Source organism: Canis aureus, chromosome 1 (assembly GCF_053574225.1).
Source record: "Canis aureus isolate CA01 chromosome 1, VMU_Caureus_v.1.0, whole genome shotgun sequence".
In the NCBI taxonomy this organism is placed as follows: Eukaryota; Metazoa; Chordata; class Mammalia; order Carnivora; family Canidae; genus Canis; species Canis aureus.
The window spans coordinates 53,977,041-53,998,330 of NC_135611.1; the positions used below are offsets into that span (position 1 = coordinate 53,977,041).

General features: G+C 41.4%; 1 protein-coding gene across 3 annotated transcripts in view; it reads right to left on the minus strand.

Annotated features, from left to right (window-relative positions):
• Nucleotides 1-21,290, minus strand: part of PDE10A (phosphodiesterase 10A) — a 590,722-nt gene that overhangs the window by 35,847 nt on the left and 533,585 nt on the right. For all 3 annotated transcript variants that reach the window (XM_077899644.1, XM_077899635.1, XM_077899625.1), the window contains 4 exons: nucleotides 18,431-18,573; nucleotides 16,168-16,251; nucleotides 14,414-14,564; nucleotides 10,417-10,572 (listed from right to left, as the gene is read on the minus strand). In XM_077899644.1, coding sequence (XP_077755770.1) covers nucleotides 10,417-10,572; nucleotides 14,414-14,564; nucleotides 16,168-16,251; nucleotides 18,431-18,573 — 534 coding nt within the window. The remainder of the gene's footprint in view (nucleotides 1-10,416; nucleotides 10,573-14,413; nucleotides 14,565-16,167; nucleotides 16,252-18,430; nucleotides 18,574-21,290) is intronic.

A 21,290-nucleotide genomic window follows, 5' to 3' on the forward strand; every position in this document is an offset into this window, starting at 1 on the left:
CATATCCTTGAAGAAACGGTTCCACAATCTCAAAATGAAGTTTAGTCAGGCATATTAAAATTTCTCCCAACGGGTTAACAATCCTTTTATGTAAAACACAAATTGCTGAGGTGAAAACACCCCCTCTTCCACTGTGGTCACGGGAGGGAGAACAGCAAACTAAACCCTGGACAAGACTACACACTGGGCATTTGTACTCTAGTACCTCAGCATTATTCTTTTGCATATGAATCTGTTAAGAATTTTCTAGAATAACTTTTTCCATGGGCAGCCTGGGTGGCTCAGCGGTTTTGCACCACCTTTGGCCCAGGGCCTGATCCTGGAGACCCAGGATCGAGTCCCATGTCTGGCTCCCTGCGTGAAGCCTGCTTCTCCCTCTGCCTGTGTCTCTGCCTCTGTCTGTCATGAATAAATAAATAAAATATTAAAAAAAAAAACACTTTTTCCTCTGAGAATCTTAAGTCTTTATTTGTAATTGAGATTAAAAATGGGTTGTTTTTTTTTCAAACAAAAAGACTGAAATAATAAGGATGCATTCAATTTGTGGGCTCATCAATTATTGTTAAATTATTCATTATGAGACAACATAGTCCTACTGTAACTGATTGCTTTCACTTGCTCTAAGCTATACTTATCAGCTGATACAATACATTAAAAACTTGAAATTATTAAAGTATACTTTTTTTTTTACAAAATCAGACATCTCACTAAGACGTGGCCTCCTTCCTATTACCCTGAAATAAGGCTGTATGTGCACCATTTTTTTCAATCAGAATCATTATTACCTAGTTTTTAGCTTTTATAAATATTTAAATTATCCTATGATAAATGCAGCAAATGGGGTTGGTTATTTTTCTGACAGTAATAATAGGAAGGACTTACATTTATAGGATGCTTGAAATTCACAAAACATTTTCAAAGACATGATTTCACTTTCAAATTATAAAATTTAAAGAACTCTCTGAAGAACTCTTTGGAATCTAATTGAAATGAAGTTATTTGTTGAATCATCAACAGGATTTTTCTTTGCCTGAAGAGTAATTGCGGTGCTTAGATAAACTGGTCATTTTGGTCATTTTTAGTAACACAATCTCACTTGAAGCAGCCTTCATGAATACGACAGCCAAAGGGTAGACATGATGGCCGACTTCAGGTCAACATGAGGAAGAAACCCCTGAAGTTCAGTTACCACGGGGATGATGTAGGAAATGTTGTGGGTGGAAGGCTGAACCCAGGCTGCTTAGTCACTGAGGGGACAGGGGGAAGAGATTCAAGCTCTGGGAAGGTGGTTGAACTCAAACTTCCAAAAATTTTAGAGCAGGAAGTTAAAAGAAAAGAACTTTTTTCTCTGACTCCTGCTATGAAATCTGCTTTGCTTTCATTTCATCCTAACTCAAGGAAAAGTAGCAGTTTCCGTTTCAATACTTAATGCCTTGTCACCTACGCTCCCAAAGCGTAAACATGTTTCACACTGGTATGCATGGTTGGTTCTCATGCACACATCTACTATTGGCAGGCTGTCAAAAGAGCAATCACATGTGAAAAATATTTATGTGCTTTATTACCAATAAACCATTAAATTGTAGTGTATAAAAATATTCTATCATACTGTTGAGAATTTTTCTTTAATCCCTCTAAAATAGGGACTTCTTAGCCTGGGTTCTAGAAATTGTCTCCGGGACCATAGAGTTACAAACTCACTGCAACTATATATATACGCACACATACACACACATATATATTTAACACACACATATTATAAAAATATGTTTGCTGAGTGTGTCATCCTTAAGGACATCTCAAAAGTATCCATGATCTATCGCAAATGCAGATGATTTTAAAGGATCTGTATATTGTTGGCTACTTCAGATTTATTATTTCTTTCATTGCTTTTCTTTTTAAAAAAATTTTTTTATCTAAATTCTAGCTAGTTAACATGCAATATTGGTTTCAGGGACTTTTTGATATGAAAGGAAACTAGGTGGAAAAGTTTAGCAGAGGTCCTTTGTAAGGGAAAGTTGTAGCCAGAACCCTTTTACTGCTTCCTTCAATATTCTGCAAGAGCAAAGGTAACAAATACATGAACTGTATACCTTTAAGAGGATCAAGTACATATTTTTCAGCACTTTGCTCCTACCAAAGGAAAAGAAAATAAGGGAGATACAGCAACCAAACAGAGCAGATAAATAGCTTTAAATCTTTTAAAAGCTCCAATTTCACGTTAGTTAACATTAAAACCTCATAAAATAATACCTTTTATATACCAACTGGTGAGTTTATTATAGTTAATGTCCCAGGTTGTACTGTGTAAAGTTTATATGAATTTAAGGCAGTTCATCCCATTTTGTATCAATCACGCATTTTATATTGGGAAATTTGTCTAAAATCCAAAGATGGATGAACTGCATATAGTCAGTCCTCAGGCCTGTGAGAGCATGAGTGGGCTCTGTTGCAGGTGCTCTAAGCAGCTGAGGTCTATGAGCTACTAGAGAGCATGGGCAATGCTGGAATCAGCTATGTGCTGGAAGCCCCCTGGTGACCCATTCCCTGGGTGGGTCATCTTTCAATCCCTCCGACTCTCAACAGGGTGACCCCACAGATTTCTAGCCGTTGACTGCACTGCCTCTGTTCTTCCCATCACAAGATGAAGAAAAGAGGTCTTTACTGATTTGGCAGATACTTCGTCTGCAAGGCTTCACTTTGTGTAAGGATGTTCACGGGACAGCAGCTACTCTGCCCATGGGCCCAAACAACATGAGTTCATTCTGTGAAGGGTTCACAGCTTAATGGGAGAGACGCGTATAAGCACGCAATAAAATGGATGGAGCAGTCTCCATGATGGAGAAGACCTCGGGCAGGGACACGGATTCTGCAGACAAGGAGGGGCCACAAGCCTGCACGGAACAGCAGGAGACCACACGTGTTCCGTGGGAGCCACACAATTTCAATATGGCTCAAGCACATCGTCTGCGTGAAAAAATGGTGACAAATAGTAAGAGTTCAAACAAAGGCCTTGTGTCAGAACTGAAATGATCACCGGAAGGCGACAAGAAGGGTCAGGACAGGAGAGGCCTGTCCTACGACAATCACTCTAGCAACAGTGTGGGTTTGGTTAGAACCAAAGCAGAAAGACACGCTGATCCATCTTTCCTCAGCAAGCTTTTAAAATATTATTATTAATCATAAAGAATTCTCCTCAAAGCCCCATGCTGCTTAGTTCTATGAAAGAGATTCTTAAAAAAAAAAAAAAAAAATTAAAAAAAAAAAAGAAAGAAAGAGATTCTTAAGGAAAGGCCCTGGGGCTCAGATTTTAATACCTGTGTGCCAACCAGCCCAAGCCCACGGGGTGGGTTTAAGTCACCACCACAGGAATCCATAGGCATGGGCTGAATCATTCAGGGGGTCTGACATGACAAAAGTCAACTGCATCGAGCATTCACAATGGCAACAGCTGGATATTTATTCTGATACTTAATCACCTACTTCATCAACCACAGGATAGGAAGCATAGTAGTACTGTAATTAAGAACTTAGGATTTGGAGTCAAACAATTCTAGCTTTTAATCCTGTTCACTTACTAGCTGTATGACAAAGGACAAGTTATTTAACCTCTTTGATGCACATTCCTCTTATTTGTAAAATGGAAATAAACTGTGATACCTACCTCATAGAATGTTATAAAAATCAATGTGTTAATACGTGCAAAATTCTTAGGTTTCTGATTTATTTATTTATAGTAAGTATTAAGTATATAGTGTTTATAATGAGCACCTAATAAATGATGAAGTGATTACTATGATGATGACTGTGATGAAGAGAACAAAATCTACCAGTTTAACTGCAGCCAGAGCAAAGGGACAGAAAGGAAAATCAAACAAACAGATATGCCCAGAAAAAAATTTGGTAGCCAAAGATCACTTTTATCCACTCAGAATACATCTACAGAAAGTGACAGGTTGAAGCTAGCCTCTGTGTGATAACTTTTAACTTATTAGTAAAGGCAGTGTTGGAGAGAAGTATGATAACTTTGCAGTAAATTCTACTTAGTACAGACAGATTGGAAGAATTGCTTGTTAGCAACTATAGGAAGTAATGAAAATGTTACAGGATTCCAAAATGCTGGGTATAAAGATAATTTTCTTAACATGTAAACATATTTCAGAATCTAGACAATTCAAGATTAATGGAATATTGAGAAAATTTTCTTTTTTAAAAAAATATTTTTTTTTAATATTAGAGAGATAGAGGGAGAGAGAGAGTATAAGCAAGGGGAACAGCAGAGAGAGAGGGAGAAGTAGGCTCCCCACCAAGCAAGGAGCCTGATGTGGGATTCTCTTCCGGCACCCTGGGATCATGACCTGAGCCAAAGGCAAATGTTTAACTGACTGAGCCACCCAGGCACCCCAAGAACATTTTCTTAATAACAAGAAAGATTATTCCTAATTGGTCTTTTTTAAAATTTTGACTTTGAGTACTTGACATGGAATATTCACAGAAGGCAAACATACAGAAAAGGGTGGCTTTGATATTCAAAATAATCATTGACATCTCATTAGGAGAGAGAATAAGTGGATTTAATATTCTAGCACTAATGGTTCTACCACAATTACTAAAATGTGTGGGAGAGCTTTGGGTAAGGAAACAAAGCTTACACAATTGTTTTCTTGGATGTCACTGGTCACACAAAATAGTCTCCTTACTTGGAGGCATTCTACTTTTTGTTTCAGTATCAAGCCACCTAAACTCTTTGTTGTAAGGAGACTCACTCACTCTCCCTTAAATAAAACTTGGCAGTTTCCCGTCTCCAAACTCTGTACTCACTGTTTTGCCTCTCCTGAACTCTTTTGCATCCACATTTGGTACTTTCCCATGACCACCAAGCAGCCACCTCAAGAGACCTGGTGATGGGTGGGCAGGGACAGGGATGAATAATGCAGGCTTATAATGGGCTTATAATGGGCCCGCATTGGGCTTATAATGCGGAGTAGGGGCAAGGTAAACTCACCAATAGAACATTTCAATACAATGTGAGAGAAACTAAGATACATGTCTGTTTGCGGGCTCAGGGGCCATGTAATGGGGCACATGGCAGTGACCCAGCTGTGTGGGAGAAGTCATAAAGTAATTCCACTGGAGGAGGTAATACCTGAGCTGAACCTTGACAATAAGAAGTTGGCCCAAAGGCAGTGGGAGTATTACAAGTAGGAAGGATCCAGGCAGTGACACAGAAGCAAGAAACAGTCTGCAGCTAAGAAATACAACATACAACAGTCCTAGAATACCCAGGCGCCATTCACTAAAGACTATTCACTTTACAACTGGAATTTATTGGGGCACCTGGGATGGCTCAGTTAAGTGTCTGCCTTTAGCTCAGGTCATGATCTTAGGGTCCTGGGATTGAGTCCTGCCATCAGCCTCCATGCTCAGTGGGGAATCTGCTTCTCCCTCTCTGTCCCTCCCCCTGCTTGTGCTTCTCTCTCTGTCTCTCAAATAAATAAATACAATCTTAAGAAAAAAAGAAACAATTTATTCTTGACACCACAAAACCCACTGACTTTTAAAAAGGAGAATAACATGTTTAGACATGTACCTGGGTGATGGGTTTGAGAAACGTGGATGATGGACTTGAGCCTGGAGAAATGGTGGTCAATGAGGGAAAAAAAGGTAGATAACAGATGATGAAGGTTGAATGCGGGATGTCAAAAAGCGAGGCCATTGGTGACTCACATAGGCTGTAGGAGGGCCAGTCCAGCATGTAGTAGAAGTTTCCTGTCTGGAATGCCCAATGTGACCTATAGACAGCCTAGAACCCCAATCCCCAGGAAACCAGTCCTGATACCCTGATGTTAAGAGGTAATGGGCAGTGTAGCAAAAATAAGAATGCAGATAATAAGTAAGACTACTTCTCTTACTTTATCCATGACCTAACCTCCTCCCACTGCCCACCAGATCCTTCTCAATGACAAAAGTGAAGACGAGCCAGGAACAAAGACTCCTCCTGCCTTTCTGTGAAGTTATGTGTTTGTGCGTTAGATTGAGATTAGCTTTTTAAATATATTTTCTATTCTCTGTTTGTTGATGTTGCTGGGGTCAGCCAGGGGTGTGATGGTGCTCCCTCTAGTTGCCCAGATTATCCAGTAAGTAATAGTGGCAGCCACACCCAGCCAGCAGGAGGTTAACAAAACTGACAAACTCACACAGACACACAGAGCCTTGGGAAGGCCTGATGGACAGCTATCTCCTACCATTATATACCAAATTATTTATCTTCTATTGGGCCATGCTGCCACAGTTCCAGATCCACAATCATCTTGTAGCCAGAGTGATAAAGATCTGCAGAGATCAGGATAGCAACAGGCAAACCCCTTCATAATGGTGAACAATGAAGATAAACAGAGACACCAGAGGTATCCATATGCTACAACAATATATTATCTTGTCCCTTATTTTAGTGACTGGAAGTTTTAATTTTTATTTTTACTCTATTACTATTACTCTAGAATATCACCTTAAATTGGTCAAATTTGGAGTCGTTTTGATAAAATATAAAATTGGCAGGCCCTGGCAACAGGATGTGGGGGTGCGGGTGCAGAACGATGACTCTCAGGTCACCCCCCTGTGGTAGTTTGGTCATGGAGGCCACCACCAAAGGAGATATAAAACAATAGGCACAGGGCAGCCCCGGTGGCTCAGCGGTTTAGCACCGCCTGCAGCCCAGGGTGTGATCCTGGAGACCTGGGATGGAGTCCCACATGGGGCTCCCTGCATGGAGCCTGCTTCTCCCTCTGCCTGTGTCTCTGCCTCTCTCTCTCTCTCTCTTTCTCTCTCTCTCTCTCTCTCTCTCTCTCTCTCTGTGTCCCTCATGAATAAATAAATAAAATCTAAATAAAAAAAATAAAACAATAGACACAAATTTGGTCACACCTAATGCTGAGTCCAGGTGTTTGGAAACAGAAGTCCCCCTGTGCCCCAGGTTGAGGCACAGGTGTGAGAGCCACAACCAACGGGTGATGGAGAGGACTCCAGAGAGCAGCCCAGCAGAGCAGTGAGAGGAGCCACATGGAGGCACATGGAGGTGATGGAGAGGACAGGGATCTAGATGCAAACCTTCCTCACTCCCCACTCAGGCCTGCACTGCTGTCTGCCCCTCTGCAGGGAGGGTCAGGTGGCGGCTACCCCGGGCCTTTAACTGAGTCCACTGACTGGTACCAGCTTGCCTCATGGCTTTCCCTTTTTTCTTCTTGGAATATTTACTCCCCAAAGGTAACATGCAGCTGGGGCTCAAGACCCTTCGTCAGCCCAAATTGGGCTGTTGGGGCCCTGAGGGGTCTGTTACATCAGTGTTTATCCTCCATCCCCCTTTCATACCCACAGATTGTTTTCTTGTTTCTTTGTTTTTCCAGGGGGGGAGGGGGATGTCGTTGGGATTATTAACCTCTAATTTCTATTTTCTGCCTGCTTTCCTCTCCCCTCAAGTCCTCTGTACAAGCTGTTGCCTTCAAGGGGCCCTTGGGGGATGAGGGAGAGGACTCACTCAGGGCTCGCCTCTGCTGTGTCCATCCTCCCTCTGGAAGGGAGGAGAGGGAGGGCCTCAAGGGCCTCAAGCTGGGCTCTGGGTGAGGCCTGGCCCCCTCCCAACCTTGGTTCTAGACTGTTACTCCCAGCTTTGGGACGTTTTCAGATCGATGACTATTTTAAAATTAAAACTAGGGATCTCTGGGTGGCGCAGCGGTTTGGCACCTGCCTTTGGCCCAGGGCACAATCCTAGAGACCCAGAGATCGAATCTCCCGGTGCATGGAGCCTGCTTCTTCCTCTGCCTGTGTCTCTGCCTCTCTCTCTCTCTCTCTCTCTCTCTGTGTGTGTGTGACTATCATAAATAAATAAAAATTAATAAAATAAAATTAAATTAAAACTATTTTACTGACATGGCAAAAAAACCCAAAAACAAACAAACCCACACCACATGCTCCAACGGAGCAGGATTATCACATCCCCTCAGCCTACAATGGGTGTTGGCAGCTGTGAGGAGCTCAATAAATGCTATGAAAATAAAATTCAAGGGGCAGTTAGAGATGGATCTGAGAAGAAGTACTCAGAGAAGTATTGTGAGCATAAATGTCAAATCAGCATGGAGTAGAGGAATTTCCAGAAAAAGAAGGAAACCTTCCCTGGATACTCTTGCCCACGGAGGTAAGGCCATCGGATGACCCTGCTACATTTCTTCCTGTCCCAACTCACACAGGAGGCTGCAGCTCAGTTCAGGACAGGGATTTGGTTTATAAATGGTGAGCTTTTCTTTATAAATGGTGGGGTTTTCGCCTAGACCTGTGGCAACGCCCAGGGCTTCCTTCCAGCTTCTCCTCCTTGTGATCTGAGGAGGACTGTAAGTATGTTGAGTAACTGGGCTTCTCTAGAGATGAAGAACACAGGTGTCCATCTTCACTCCGGCCTCCTCACTGACTGAAACCCCATCTCCAATACTCGGAATCTAATGATTCTTCAAAAGCTTCTTGCCAACAGCTGCCTGAACTGAATTTACTGCCGTGGGTTCTGCTTACTGTGCTCTGATCACTCTAGGAATGCTGCGTTGTGTAATGCAGAGCCCCCACATTGCCGAGGGCTTGCTCAAAATGAGATAGACCATTCTGAACTTCTGTTATTTATGGCAGCGAATGGGGCAAGTCTCGCAGCATGGAGCAGGGGTCAGGGGTAGTTCCGGCCACCCCATCTGTACGTGGTTTGAACACTGCTATGTCACAGGCTTTAATTTTTTGTTCTACCCAGCAGCTGTGTACTTTGTGCAATCCCTATTTCAAAACAAGTCCTATTATATTTAAAATAGGTTTTCCAAAGAAACTTTATAAAGGCTAATAAAATTATTTGCAGATTACACTGCTAAAAATGTTGTCATAATCAAATGTATGAATTAGGATATGGTAGTGAGTCTGAATTAACTCTAAATGAAGGCATCCCGATGTCATTTTTGGCATTTACTCTTCTTCCTGTACAAACAGCCTGGAATCATGAGTAAGATCAGGGTACCTATAAAAACCATCATGAAGTTCTATAATGTTTGTCATTTACAAAAAGCATGTTTCTATACACACACATACAGATATATACACACCCACACACACCTTTTATCCTGCTTAAATTACTAGGTAGGCACATTTGTATCTATCCATTCATCCACCTATACATACATCATTTTAAAAATAAAGAAAGGATTGGTGCTAAGGGGACAGCAGGAGTGTGATTTCCTACTGCTTTCAGGGACAGGACCAGCTGTGAACAAGTGGAATAATCCACTACCCGCTGGATGTGGCTTAAAAGTCCCTGAAGTAGCTCTGTCTCTGACACTCCTCCACCGTGACCAGCAGGTAGCTAGCAGGGCACTTCAGCGAGGTCACCACTTACTTTCTGGTGAAGAAACAGGACCCAGACAGGTCCGTTGTGCTGGGTTTTGGAAAGGTCTGAGCAGGCAATACTACCTGATGATTCCTGGGACACTTAGGATGAAGAGAACAAACAAGGCCAGTCAGGAGAAGCTGAGGAGAGAAAACCACAGCCCGGGAGCTCAAAGAGAGGCCCAGGCTGTGTGAGACTGGGAGATGCCAGGCTGCAGACACTCTCCTGCCTTGCACTCGTCCACCACTAGCCCTGCTGGACTTGCTGCTGGCGTTTATCACACAGCCCTGAGGAGCTCATGTCCTTCCTTAGACGCATTGCCAGAGGACCTCATGGGATTTCTCTTCCTACTCTGAGGCTGACAGCGATGGGAAAACAGAGTCCACTCCTCTGACATTAAAGCACATTTAAGAAACTGTCTGGGAGAGTAATCAAACCATCATGAATCAGATGACCTGATGAGCAGCTACCTGGTGAAGGTGAGTTTGAGGACGAATGTTTAAAGTGAAGACAGAGTGTATATATCAGACATTGAAGTGAGATCTGCCTGGGTCTAAATCAAGCACCAAGAATATCTTAAAAGCAATAAAATAAAGAACAGGACACACATAAAAACTAAAAGGACTTCAGTAACTTAAAACCTTGATTTGCCTAACTCTCAAGATTCACTGTCCAGTATATTTGGGTTTAAGAATACGATAATCCGTATAAATAAGTTAAAGATGTGAAACAAACTTTTCCTTAGAGTATCACGTACTCAAATATCAAATGTGTCTGCAAAATATATATACATTCAAAATCTTCACCAAGGAATCATCATCAAAAAACCCCACGATTATCTGATGATGACTACACAATACAATGTTCTACAATAAAATGTAGCTGCTGTGGTTAGGAAGCCAGACCAATATCCCTTGTTTACTTATAAACCATTAGTACCCCTCTGGGAGCAGGGGGACCCCCGACACGTCAGAGGCAGCAGGTGGGCACGTGGCACAGGGGCTCACCTGGAGTATGGACACTGTCTGGGAGAAGTGGTGCTGCTCCATGGTAGAGGTGGAATAGAGAGCTGCCAGAGGGTGATCGAATTTCTGCAGGTAGCTGTTACTGAAGCCCCTGTGGTCCAGGTCATGACACAGACACGCGATTAGCAGTCCTTTGCGCTTCAAAAAATAACACAGTGCACAGATGTTCAAAACAAGGAAATGGATACGAAGGGATTTACAGCTTATCACTCCTATTATATGGACAGGCTCCTGCCATTCCAATAGCCCACATCCTTAGGAATCTTTAAAATTCCAGATGATCTAGCTTCTTTTTTAACCTCTTTGTTTTTCTCCTTATGAACTTGACAATCAAATTATTCTTGAGTTATCTGGCTCAGCTCTGGGGTGGTTATCAAATTAATGCAAATATTCCCAAGAATTATAGATCAAGCAAATCTGAACAAGGGGGAGGACAGTTTCAGTCCTTCATTCAAAAAATCCATCCAATGTTAAATTCCAACAACACTATTGCTATTATAAATAAATAAAGGAACATGACAAGTAAATCACATGGCATGTGACAAATGGCAAATTGTACAGGGAGAGAGAGAGAGAAGAGGCAGAAGCAGGGGAGGTGTTAAGAGACAAGGTGAGCCACAGAAAGTCGATGTGAGCAGCCTGGAGGGTGAAGGAGAGAAGCAGGAGGTTCAGGGAGAGGAGCACATGGGTGCTAGCTCTTGCCCGTGAACCTGCCCTAATGGTCAATCAGGAAAATGATGGGAGCTGTGGCCAGAGGACAGAGAAGAACAGCAGAGAGGGTAGACTGAAGATCTTAACAGTCTTAAAAACTCTATGGTCCTTCCCTGGTTCCTGCAGAAAGCAGGGAAGGACCACAGAGTTTTTAGCAGAGAGTGATATCATCTAACTTACATGTTTTAAAAGATTACCATGCTGGCAACGGTACTGAGAACAGACTCCAGGATGGGGAGAGAAACTGGTTGAGGAGGCTTTTGTAGTGAATCAGGCAAAAGTTCAGACCAGAGTGATAGCACTGGGGGCTCAGAGGACATGATTAAGTCTGGCTGGGTTTTGCAAGCAAGGTCACAGGATTTCCTGAGGGTCCGGGTGTGAGCCAAAGGGACGGCAGGGAGAAGAGGAGGGGAAGGAAGGAATCAGGCATGGCTGCAAGGCATTTCACCTTGGAAAGTGTAGGACTGTCAGCAACTGAGATGGCACAGTCGCAGGTGAAGGAGGTTGCAGGGAAGAGGTCAGGAGTTTAGCTTTGGATTGAGGGGTGATGTCTATTTGATACTCAGGGGAGATTCTGAGCTGAGCAGGGATGCAGGTCTCAGTTAGAAAAAGAGAGATAGGTGTCAGTGTATCTGGCATTTTGGGCCACAAGACTGGCTGAAACCACCAAAGCTGCTGTGGAGGTCGGAGGAGGCCAAAGGTCTGAGCCTTCAAGTATTCCAACTTTAAGTCTGAAGAAAGAGAAACAGCAAAAACTCTCCAAACCTCCAAACCTGTGTGGTCAAAAGAAACCAAGAGAGTTGGGCATCCTGAAGCCAAGTGGAGACAGTGACTCAAAGAGCTGAGATTCAAGTACTGACCCTCAGCAGGCAAGGCACACAGTACTGGTGATCTGGCCCAGGGCATTTTTTGGGGGGAGGATTCAAGTTGGTTTCAGAAAAAAGGGGAGGAGAGGAATTGCAGCCAGTCAGCAGGGGAGCTCTTCCACTGGTCTGTGGCAAGAGGCGGCTGAGAAATCAGGAGAGCGCTGAGTGGAGGGGGAGACAGATTAAGGTAACAACAGGGTGGTCCATGCAGAGAAGACATTCCAGCACAGAACATGTTGAGGGAGCAGAGGGAGGGATGAGCTGCTAGGGCAGGTCCTCTGAGGGGTAGATGGTGGACAAGGTCAAGCGGAAAGGCCGGCTCTGGAGAAGAGCCTGGTGAATGTTCTGGTGAGTGTGTAGTCAGAGCCCACAGGGGGAGATGCTGACATGCAGGACAGGGTCTGCAGAAACCTCACACATTTAACTCTATGCCTCCAAAATGCTCCTCTCTGATCCTCATTGAACAGAACTAGTTTATCTTGCAAACCTACTGGACAAGGAGGCCTCCCAGAACACCAGCACCCCTCAACTGCTGGTATTTGCATGGGAGCAGTCCTGTAGGCTCGGGGGTCTTAGGATAACTGAATTAGTTACATTCTGAATACTATTTTGGTTTTGGGTTGTTCCCATATTTTCTACTGTTATGTCAACCATGATGAATCTGGTAAGAAATTTCAAGGTTTTAAAATCTTACACAATAGGTAAAAGCAATTTTTTAACCTATTTTTTTATTGACATAAAGTTCAGTAATTTTATTAAGAGTAATGCCAGAATTAAGCACATGAAAATAATTTACGAAGTGAAGAATTATCTTTGCTAATATACTCCTTTAATAAGATCAAATGATAATTTCTTTTTTTTTTTTAAGATTTCATTCATTTATTTGAGAGAAAGAGATAGCATAAGTGTGGGAGAGAGGCTGAGGGAGAAGCAGGCTCCCCAGTGAGCAGGGAGCCTGACCTGGAGGTCAATCCCAGGACTCTGGGATCATGACCTGAGCTGAAGGCAGATGTTTAACCAACTGAGCCACCCAGGCTCCCCTCAAATGATAATTTCTACTAGCTCTATCAGAGGTTTAATATCCTTTTTAAAAATATATTTTGAATTTTTACACATATTATTTTGGGATTATTTTTAGCCAAAAGGACCTGAGTTTTTGTGAAAACATAATGATGTAATTTTAAAGATGAATTAGGAACTTAAGTGAAAATTAATTTGTAGCTGCAAAATTCTTTCACTTATCTTAAAATTTTCCATTTTTGAATATATATTTCAGTGTAATTTGGTAGTATGGTTTCCAGAGTTGTCAAACTCACAGGCTAACCTATGGCAAATAAGAAAAGGAAACTGCTTTCTTAAAAGGAACTCAGTGGAAAAAATGCTGAATGTCTCAAAATATGGAATTCAATGGAATAGAAAAATCAGAATAATTTACATGAAAAAAGAACAAATTTCATCTTTTTTTTGGTAACAAATATTAAGTTGTTAGGCTAATTAAGCCCTACCAAAAGATTATTAATAAAAGAAGGAAAAATTGACTCTTTCTTTAAAATAGCACCTTTTTCCCCTAAAATATACCTTCTGAATTTCCTGGCCAGATTGTAAACGTGGTCTGATAGGATGGAAGAGGCACAGGACCGGCCTTAGGAGTGCTGGATTCTAGTGGATGTACCCTTGAGGAAAGCACAACATCCTCATGACCGAGATGACATAGTCTGTGTGGCCTCTGAAGCAGGAAATCAGTTTTGTGGAGGAGCAGAGAGGGGATTCAAGTTGGGCTTTTTGGGAGGCATTGCTAGGACCGTGTGGGGAGAGGACATGCTGGTGGTCAGCATCACTGAGTGCTGGGCTGGGGGCTAGAAGAATGGGCTGGACAGTGGTACTCGAGTGGACTCGGCAGCCCCAAATCTCTGAGTGTGTTACCAGCTTGGGGTATGGAAAGTCAGGAAGTCAGTGAAGCATCACAGCACCCACTGCCTCACCGGACAAGACATCAAATACATACTTATGCCTTAACTATAATTGATGATTTAATGCTCTGGGTTCTCAAGTCAGTAGGATATGTCTACATTACCCAGCACACGAGGGTAAGGGCAAAAATCTACTTTGTTTATGAAACAAAGACTTTCAGAAGACTTGGGCTTTTAGAGGGAATAGAAAGTAAAAAACTAGTGTTTCCTCGGGGGAATATTCTGGTGAAGTTGGAATTTCTGTATAACATTTCTTATACAGAATAATAGGACAAATACAGGTGCAGCAACTTCAAAGTGTGCTTCTATTCAATTATTGGGGTCAACAAGTCATATATCCATATCGGGAAGGTGCTCCAGACACAGAATATTTAAATCCACTCAGGTTATTTGAAGTGGAAAGATAACAACAAAAAGTATGTGCACACCCACCTCCAAGTCAGTGAAGAGCCCGTGGTTGTTCTGGAGGATGGCATACATGCAGTGCGCTACGGTGACTGCGTGTTTCCAGTTGTGATAAGGAACCCGCCGATAGTTTTTCTTCACAGACATAATAAAACGACACAACTTTTCAAGCTCAAAGCTGTGTGGAAAAGAGAGTGTTATGACAGAAACTGATAAAGAATCAATACATTCTAGCTGAGACTCTGGTTTAAACCTCTTTGCGTGTACCCAAATACACTCACGACCGTGAAATCTTCCACAGTGATCGAGTCCCGGAGAGCTGGGGCCACACTCACTGCTTCCCTTCCATTCCTCTAGCCAGCTAAGAGACAAAGGCTCATGCAGAGCTTGGGATCGGACAGATTAATTGGCCTCCAGGGGGGCACACAACAGAGTCAGCATGCGGTTGCCCATCATTAACTCCATCACCATCCTCACCTTTCAAGCATTTCCCACATCCCACTGTGCTTAACAGACAACATTTCATCACCCCGTTTGAGGATGTTTTGAGATGTTTTCCAAAAAGCACACTGAGATTCAGGAGCTGCAAATACGTACACCACGAGAATTTCCTGGATGAGTGACTATCCTTTTAAAATGGATCTGTAGTATTATGGCATGCTCAAATTATGAAGTGGTAAGTGGCCATAACCAAAGTCCTGATACAGTATATAAAACCGTATGACACGTTTTTATTATGCAACGTTGTTATTACGTTTTATTTTTATATTATCATGTATTTCTACTTATTTAAGGCCCCAGCAACTCTTTGGGGGAACTTAAGGCTGCTTAAAACAAATATAAAACGGGGCTCTTTGAAATACCAAAGAGATGGGAGTTCATAAAAGATACATAACCTATAGATATATAACCTTTATTTTTCTCCACTGAAAATTTTCAAATATCTTTGAAGTATAAGGTGTGTCATCTTAAGAGTTCCAACTGGCCAAACTCTCAACTGATATCTAAGTGGAGTTAATTAGCCTATGTATGTCCTTTCAAAAGAGCAATTTATAAAAGTCACCAAGAGAAGTAAGAGAAGACACAGAATTCAAAAGCAAAGGAGAGAGAGTTTAGTTCCAGAGAAACTAAGAGCCTTTATAAGCCATTTACTGATTAAATGAGTGAAAAAAGAGAAAAGGAAAATTATTCCTTGCATTTTCAGTATGTGTGTTGAAGCTGTAAAGGGTAAATGGAAAGTCCCAAGAGGCCTCTAGGGCACGGGACAGGAGAGGGGATGGACCCGCGGGGGAAGGGAGCCACCGTGGAATTGCTAGGAAAGCGCTCGGCGCTGATCTAGGAGACCTGGTTCCTTCACACCTGTCCTAACAGATACATAATGTTGGCTGAAAGCTGATGCTAAATTCAATGCACGTTTTCCAAAACACCCTTTCAAACAGTACATAATGATGTGGAGCAGTAACCCTTGCCTCTTCCCATTACACAGCCTAAGGCAATTTTCACCTGTGTTTTTATCATCACCTGGAAGACACATGGTTGTTCGCCAAGGGACAGCCACCCTGGCAAAGAGCTCGGCAGGCTGTAAGGGAAATCCAAGAAGGCTATAAATCTGTCCAGTAATTTCAGCCTTTTTTTTATTTAAATATTTCGAAAAAATTATTTATAGATGGCATACTTTCAGATAATTATCAACCAAGAAAGTGACAAGGCATTTAGGCAGAAGGAGGAAGAGGTCAGATCACTCAAAAGCTTACGAAGGAAGTTTTTAAGGTCATTCATACCAAGACGTCCCACAGGAACGATGGACCATGTAGACAAAAATTCCAGGCCACATGTTTTCAAAAGGACCAATATCAAAGTGGAATCTGAGATGCAAAGAACACAAAATTGATTAGTAAATATAATTAGGATAAACATAAAAACAAAGTAATTTAACTTTTTGTCTATTAAGAAAGTAAGAAAACACTGGGAGTCCAGCCATCCCTTTACTGCCTTCTCAGTCACATCTCTGTTGTATTTAAATGTTTCCAGGAGGAAATTCCACACATTCCCTTAGGAACTCAGCCCAATATTTAAACCATAGCTTAATTTTCTATTAAACAATCTATAAAGAAAATGATGTTGTGGCTGTTATCAGAGCAATGAAAGAGTACAAAATAATTTTATTATGAGTGCTACATGTTTTACACAACTGATAAACAAGGGGAGGAAATAGAATTTTTTTTAGAGTTAAAAATTTTTCTATCTCCTATTTAAGTCCAGAGGAAACACTTCATAAATACAAATATCCGAAGTTATTACTTATTTTTTCATTTGCTAATTACGAACATTTAACCCAAATAAACACAATGGTAAAATATTAAAAGAAAACATTTTCCTCTAGTTATACTTCTGACACCAAATGTGTAACTTCTCCACACCAAGAAATTCTTCTACCCTCTGCAGACAGCAACGATACCCTATGACTCCACTTACTTTTGACACACCTGCAGCCAGTGCAGACCACGCAGGTTAAGGGCTCAGTCCCCCAAGACTGCACCCCTCGACTTTAGATGCAAGTCCAGGCCATGCATGCTTCTGGTCACCGGCTATACATCAGAGGTCTCCACAAACCCCACCTTAGGTTTTATAATGCACTGTGATAGGTCACAGAACTCAGGGAAACACTTTACTTACTATTATCAGTTTATTATTAGGGATACAACTCAAGAGCCAAATGGAAGAGATGCAGAGGGCAAGCCATGTGGGAAGAAGGGCTGAGGAGTTTTCATGCCTCTGTAGGGGCGCTGCCTTCCCAGCACTGAAGGTGCTCACCAACCTGAAAGCTCTCCAAACCCCTCGTGTAGGGCTTCTAGAGGTTCCATTGCATAGGAACATTTGATTAACTCAATCCCCAGTCCCTGTCCCTGACCAGGAGGCTGAAAATTACAACCCCAAACCATATAGTTGGTTCCTTGGGCAACCATCCCCCGTCCTCCTACAGTCCTTCAATAGCATAAACTCAAGTGTGGTTCAAAAAGGTTCATTATGAATGAGAAAAGACTCCTCTCTCGCTCCAATCACTCAGGAAATTCAAGTGTTTTTTAGGAGCTATGAGCCAGAAACTAGCTACACAGACCAAATATACATATTTCTTATTAGATCACTGTATGTACTATATGTAAACCATTTAAAGATAAACTGAGGCAGATAAAAAGTCTTCTGAGTTTATTTGAGCAAAAATCTCTTCAGACAGGGCAGTGCCAAGCCATGGGTGGTTAGAAGCACTCTGCTAAAGGCGTCAGAAGAGATCCTTGCACAGGGAGGATGAACGAGCAAAGGCAGGTGATTACTGATGGTAGCTTACAGCCCAGTTCGCTGTCCATACCTGGTCCCTTGGGCTTTCGATACATAACCTAGAGGCACTTCAGGCTTAGCTTTTGTTTGCTCACACAGGCTGCTCTAGCATTAGAGCCGCCTTGGTCTGACCTGGCCTCCTTGTTGCATTAATACTTCCAATTATAAGGCAAAAATCAGCTCTGGGTTACTCCTGCAGATCTTTGGTATGGAGTTGAACAGTGCTGGCTTGCACATACAATGAACATACAGATCACCAGAGGTCCTACCGCCAGGAGCTCACACCTAGGAGCACGGGATTTGAAAACAAAGTGTGAAAGCTGCACTAATTATTACTACATTCCAAAATATCAGTCTGCAAATGTAAGATTATATGGAAATAAAAGCCTTCAGATCTCAGATATTCAATGCCATCTTCAGCATGAAGTGCTATAAATGCAGTGTAAAGTAGGCAGAAGACTAACAAGGAAAGCTAACGTTTAATTCATTTCAAAATGATGCTGAGATTCTTTCCCTAGAGATAAAGAGATGTGGCCTCTGTGTCCACGACCCATCAGGAGATGTGAAATCACCTTAGACAGGACAAGGGAGACACATGGAATCACACATGTGATATGGTACTGGCAGCTCTACTGCTGTACCCATTTCAAACTTTAGGCAAAATCAAATTAAAAATTGGTTTGTGGAGAAACAGGACAAGATGCTCACAATTCAATTTCTTTGCAGAGGCGCACAGGGAGGTTGAAGCGCATGAGGCCCTGCCACTCCTCCGCAGTACAGATGCTATGGTAGGACAGCTTCTCCATGGTCACCCGGTAAATGCACTCAGAGTGACGGATTCTGTGGTACATCTAGAAAGCAAATCCAAAAAACAAAAAAAAAAAAAAAGGGAAATAAGTGTTTAAAGTAGTCACTAAAGTCCAAAATTCGGTATAGAACTGTAACTAGTATGACTCTATTATATCTCCATATACGCTGAGGATACCCACACATGTGCCCTTGAAGATACAAAACACTGAAGTTATTTTTTTTTTTAATTCCACCTCCATTTAAAAAGATTTGTTAACTTCTCTCCTCAGACACTGTCTCTGGATAGTGAGAGGCCTTGGTATTTGTCCACTGGCCCCTCCTTAGACTCCTAGCCTCCAGAACCATGACAAATCAGTGTCTGCTGTTTCTAGGCCATGTGGTTTGTGGCACTCTGTTCCAGCAGCTCAAACACACAGAGACAGACGCCACCAAGCAGGAGGTAAGTTTTTTTCTATGTCTCCTTTCAAAAATATTTATCTTAATTCTTGGTGATGTCAAAGTCCTCTAGTTCCAGAGTCTCAACAATGCTTGACCATGAAGCCCTTTATCAGTAGAAGAATTTGGGAGATGGGTGCCCAATAAATGTATACTCCTTTAGCAATTACATCCACATGCACTGTGCAAATATACTGTTTATATTAAAATAGAAAAGGATAAAAATACAGAATACATATTTTAAATATTTTATTACTGAAACGACTCTTTTTAGCCTTATTAGCCAAATTACATATTTTATAATGAAAGCACTAATTAAATATATGTTATCAACTGTCAATTTTTTCATTTACTACTTTGTGAAATGGTGATGTTAAGGTCTGGGTTCAGTTTGATTTATTTCAATACTTAGATTTTCAGTTATACTATTTGAGAAAGATATGCCAAAAAATATGTGGATCCAAATGGAATAAAGGACTGGCTGTTCTTAAATATCCCACTTACATTTTTGTTTCCAGCCACTAATATTTTTGGCTTAAATTCACATAACTTTCCATTTCCCTTGATGCCAATCAGTTAATCCTGCAAACGAATTAGCTGCATCCTTATATATTATCAAACATGTTCAAAACCAATGAAACTTAATGAAACTCTTCATGGGAAAGATTTTAGTAAGCTAAAAGCTGTTTCATAAAGTGAAGTCATAAAAAATATTCCATTTTAAAGAAAGAAAAAGGTAAAAGGGAATAAAGAACAGATGGAACAACAGCAAATAATAAGACGGTAGATTTATACTTAAACATAAAATGTGGCAGTCAAAGTATCCTGGTTAAAAGGCACAGACTGTCAGAGTGAGTAAAAAGCAGCAAGACTCAGCTTATTCTGATTACAAGAATCCTACTTTAAAGACCCAAATCAGGTAAAATGGATGGAAAAGACATAGCATTTAACATCAATCAAAAGAAAGCTGGAGAGGCTGTATTAATATCAGATAAAGTGGATTTCAGAGAAAAGACTATTATCAGGGATAAAGAAGGATTACTTCAAATGATAAAGGGGTTCATATATCAACAAGATGTTGCCAAACATCAGTTGTTTTTCTATAGGTGTGCAGAGGCAAGGTATGGAGAAAGGACAGCAAACATACCCAACGGTGCCGGATCAACTGGACCCACATGCAAATAAATAAAAGCAAGATGACCCTTACCTTGAACCATATACAATAATTTACTAAAAATGGATCACAGATCTAAATGCAAAACCTAAACTTTTAGAAGAAAGCAGGAGAAAATCTCTGTGACCTTAGGTTAGGCAAATATGTCTTAGATACAATGGTAACAGGATAATCAGACAAAAAAATCTAATAAATTAGACTTCTTCAAGATTAAGAACTGCTCTTAGAAAGCAACTATCAAGCCAAACACTGGGAGCAAGTATTTTCGAATAATTCACGTGATAAATGACTCATATTTAGAATATACGAAGAACTATCAAAACTCAGCAAGAAAACGAGCAATTGCAAACAAAAAAAGAGCATTTTGAGAAGACGCTTTATCAAAGAAGACACAGACATGGCAAATGTGGAGGAACCAGAGTACATATAGGGATGCTATGGGCCTTTACAAGGGTACAGCCACTTGGCAAACCAGTTCGGCAGTTTTCTAAACATCCCCCTATCACCTGACCCAGCTGCTCCACATCTAGGTGTTGACTTGATGGAGATGAAAACATACACCACACAAGGACTTGTGCACAGATGTTCATGCAGCTTTAGTTAAAACCTAAAAATAACTCAAATGCCCATCAACAGGTGACTAGATTACAGTACATCTATTCGATGGAATATTCAGTAGTAAAAAGGAATTAAACTACACGTGTGATGCCATGCACAAATCTCAAAATAATTGCGCTGAAAGAAGCTGTACAAAAGGGAATACAGATTTTATGATCCATACAGAATGGATTCCATTCCATTTTATGATTCCATTTAAATTTCTGGAATTTACAATAATTCTAGAAAATGCAAGGTACTTTATTATGGTGACAGAAAGCAGATCAACGGCTACTTGAAATGGGGGGGGAGAGGTAAAGATGCGGAGGGTCAAGGGGCATCCAGAATCTCGTGATGAGGTGGGTTTATTGTGTCTGGATCACAGTGATGATTTCCCTGGACTGTGTGTACAAGCACTCATCAATCTGTACCTTCTACACCCCCACAGTGTGCCATGTACTTATAAACCTCAGTAAAGTAACTTAACAATGTTCTGCTCCCAGTCTCTGTAAAGGTCTGTGATAACTTGTATACGTGGGTCACATGACCATG